Genomic DNA, 3,593 nt, shown 5'->3' on the forward strand with positions numbered 1-3,593 from the left:
CCTGGAAGCCTGTCCACCCACCCCCAAAATTTATGAATCCGGAGTAGCTCTGATCATTCGTATTGCAAACTCGCCTCCCACCTTTGTGTCCCAGCATCTTGCGGCGCGCCGAACTCCGGCCCCGCGGAGACGGTTATAAGGGCTGCGTGCTGAGAGGCGACGACCCCCCAGCCCGCCTCTGCCCGCCGTTCCCTTTAAGAGCCGGCCCCGGCGGGACTACGTTTCCCAGAAGGCTTTGCTGGCGCGTTATGTAACTTTCCCTGCGAAGCGGCCTCTGGGGCAGAAGAAGGAGGTGGAGGCGGCGGCGGCCGTTGCAGCGGCGGCGGCGAGAGCGGCGGGAGCCCGAGGCGGCTGCGCTCGCGGCCCATCGTGGGGCCCGAGCTGTGCGCCTCGGCTCGGAGCCCGGACCGGGCGGGGGCGCCGACGTGCCTCAGCCTGCCTTTGCGAGGGAGGCGGGAGTGAGCAGAAAGGCTTAGGGCCCAGGGGGCGGGGAAGGGGGGCCGGGCCTGGATCCGGCGGGGAGGCCGAGCCGGAGGCCGGACCGTGGCTCGCGCTGTGCCGGGGACGCGGATCGAACGTCGGCGGCGCGGATCGCACGTCGGCGGCCGGTGGAACGCGGGAGCTGGGCGGCGCGCGGACTGGGGCCATGGCGTCTGTGCAGGCGTCCCGCCGCCAGTGGTGCTACCTGTGCGACCTGCCCAAGATGCCGTGGGCCATGGTGTGGGACTTCAGCGAGGCCGTGTGCCGCGGCTGCGTGAACTTCGAGGGCGCGGACCGCATCGAACTGCTCATCGATGCCGCCCGCCAGCTCAAGCGCAGCCACGTGCTCCCCGAGGGCCGCTCCCCCGGGCCCCCGGCCCTTAAGCACCCGGCCACCAAGGACCTGGCTGCGGCCGCCGCACAGGGGCCCCAGCTGCCGCCCCCGCAGGCCCAGCCCCAGCCGTCAGGGACCGGCGGCGGCGTCTCGGGCCAGGACCGCTATGACAGGGCCACATCATCGGGCCGCCTCCCCCTGCCCTCGCCCGCCCTGGAGTACACTCTGGGGTCCCGCCTGGCCAATGGGCTGGGCCGTGAGGAGGCCGTGGCTGAGGGGGCGCGAAGGGCCTTGCTTGGCTCCATGCCTGGCTTGATGCCCCCTGGGCTGCTGGCAGCTGCAGTGTCTGGCCTGGGAAGCCGAGGCCTGACGCTGGCACCCGGCTTGAGTCCTGCCCGTCCCCTCTTCGGCTCCGATTTCGAGAAAGAGAAGCAGCAGAGGAATGCGGACTGTCTGGCAGAACTGAACGAGGCCATGCGGGGCCGGGCAGAGGAATGGCACGGGCGCCCCAAAGCAGTGCGGGAACAGCTACTGGCGCTGTCCGCCTGCGCCCCGTTCAATGTGCGCTTCAAGAAGGATCACGGGCTGGTGGGGCGAGTGTTCGCCTTCGATGCTGCTGCGCGTCCTCCAGGATACGAGTTCGAGCTGAAGCTCTTCACCGAATACCCCTGTGGTTCCGGCAATGTGTATGCCGGCGTCCTGGCGGTGGCTCGCCAGATGTTCCACGATGCTTTGCGGGAGCCGGGCAAGGCACTGGCTTCTTCGGGCTTCAAGTACCTCGAATATGAACGCCGGCATGGCTCAGGAGAATGGCGGCAGCTGGGCGAGCTGCTTACCGACGGCGTCCGCAGCTTTCGCGAGCCAGCTCCCGCGGAGGCCCTGCCCCAGCAGTACCCAGAGCCTGCCCCTGCGGCTCTCTGTGGCCCACCACCGCGAGCCCCATCCCGGAACCTGGCGCCCACGCCGCGCCGTCGCAAGGCATCCCCCGAGCCGGAGGGCGAGGCGGCTGGGAAGATGACCACCGAGGAGCAGCAACAACGGCACTGGGTGGCACCTGGAGGCCCGTACTCCGCTGAGACCCCTGGTGTGCCCTCGCCCATTGCCGCCCTGAAAAATGTGGCCGAAGCCCTGGGCCACTCACCCAAGGACCCTGGCGGAGGTGGAGGGCCTGTGCGTCCAGGGGGCGCCAGCCCTGCAGCCTCCTCCACTGCCCAGCCGCCAACCCAGCACCGCCTTGTGGCCCGCAACGGTGAAGCAGAAGTCAGTCCCACAGCGGGGGCCGAAGCTGTCAGCGGGGGTGGCGGCGGCACTGGGGCGACCCCTGGGGCTCCCCTGTGCTGTACCCTGTGCAGGGAGCGGCTAGAAGACACCCACTTCGTCCAGTGCCCCTCGGTGCCCGGACACAAGTTCTGCTTTCCCTGCTCCCGGGAGTTCATCAAGGCGCAGGGCCCGGCCGGGGAGGTATACTGCCCCAGCGGAGACAAGTGCCCGCTGGTCGGCTCCTCCGTGCCCTGGGCCTTCATGCAGGGCGAAATCGCCACCATCCTTGCTGGAGACATCAAGGTTAAGAAAGAACGGGACCCCTAGGCTACCACTGCCTCCAGGCTACTGCCCTCTGCCCCTTTGCCATCCACCGCTGACGCGGATAAATTATTCCCTCCCCGACCCAGCCCAGTGCCACCCCTATCTGTGTACATACTCCCTTCCTCCACCCAGACGGGTCCCCTGGGGTAGATGCATTGTGGGTGGGGGGAGAAAGCTTGTGGCTCCTGTCCGAGGGGATATTTGGGGTCCCTTGGCCCCTCCAGTTTCCCTCTGTCCTTGGCTTGGCTTTGCTGCTGCTTGTAGTTGGGGGAGAGGTGCCCCCCCTCCTCCTTGAGAAGGGACCTCCTGAAAATTCGCTCTTTATAAACGAGGCAAAAGCATTTTATTGCCCCCCCTCTCCCGCCCCCTTCTGCTCCTTCAATAAACCGAAAGATGGGTTGTTTTTTTTCTTCTTCTTCTTGGTCCCTTGGTTGTGTGAGATGCTGCGCCCCCTTTGGGACTGAACTAGTCCTGCGAGGGCGAGGACGTTGCGCGGTAGCCTCCAGGTGGCGCCCTGCACCCAGGCCGTCCCGCCGGCCGACCTTCAGCAAGTGCGACCCACTGCTCACGTTTTAGCCATCGGCCCGTTTTCCAGATGAAAGAACTGAGGCTCAGAGAGGGGATGGCTTCTGCAGGGGAGCCACAGACAGTCTCGGGAGTAGATTACCCTTCTGTAGCTGGCCCATCCCCTATCTCTACCTGGAAGGTGGAGGACTCAGCGCCTACGTGGGGAGGGGAAAGAGGCAGAGGGAAGTTTCCTAGAAGAAACGGGCAGGGGGTTCTTGCTGAGTAGAAGGGAGAATTTAGGGTAGACTGCTAGAGGGACTGCCTGAGGAAAGAGGAAATTTACCTCCACGGGGTAAACTAACAGGATGCCTAGAAACAACTTGGCTACTTCTCGCCTCTGGTGGTGCCCCAGAGGCGGACGTTTGGGAAGCCCCAACTGGACTCCTCGCCCTCGTGTCGGGAGACAAGCCCCTTCGGCGGCCACCCTAGAGAGTTGAGCGAAAGGCACTCGCCCCGCGGCTGCCTCTGATGTGCGCGGCCTTGTCCCGCACCTGTCCGGGTGGCTGATCATTAACCAGGACTTCCTGCTCGCTGGCGTCACGGGGCGGGGCCTGAGCGGGCTGCGGCAAAGCAGGGGTTAAGGGGAGGGGGCGGCCCCAAGAGCCCAGCCCCCACCTCTGCGGCCTCC

The 3,593-nt window shown here is 66.3% G+C and overlaps 1 protein-coding gene across 1 annotated transcript; it reads left to right on the forward strand.

Annotated features, from left to right (window-relative positions):
• Positions 1–245: 245 nt before the first annotated feature.
• On the forward strand, positions 246–2,802 carry IRF2BP1 (interferon regulatory factor 2 binding protein 1). Its single transcript, XM_007997264.3, has one exon. It carries the CDS (start codon positions 647–649, stop codon positions 2,399–2,401), a length of 1,755 nt encoding a protein of 584 aa, XP_007995455.1. The 5' UTR covers positions 246–646; the 3' UTR covers positions 2,402–2,802.
• Positions 2,803–3,593: the final 791 nt, after the last annotated feature.

Source organism: Chlorocebus sabaeus, chromosome 6 (assembly GCF_047675955.1).
Source record: "Chlorocebus sabaeus isolate Y175 chromosome 6, mChlSab1.0.hap1, whole genome shotgun sequence".
NCBI lineage: Eukaryota > Metazoa > Chordata > Mammalia > Primates > Cercopithecidae > Chlorocebus > Chlorocebus sabaeus.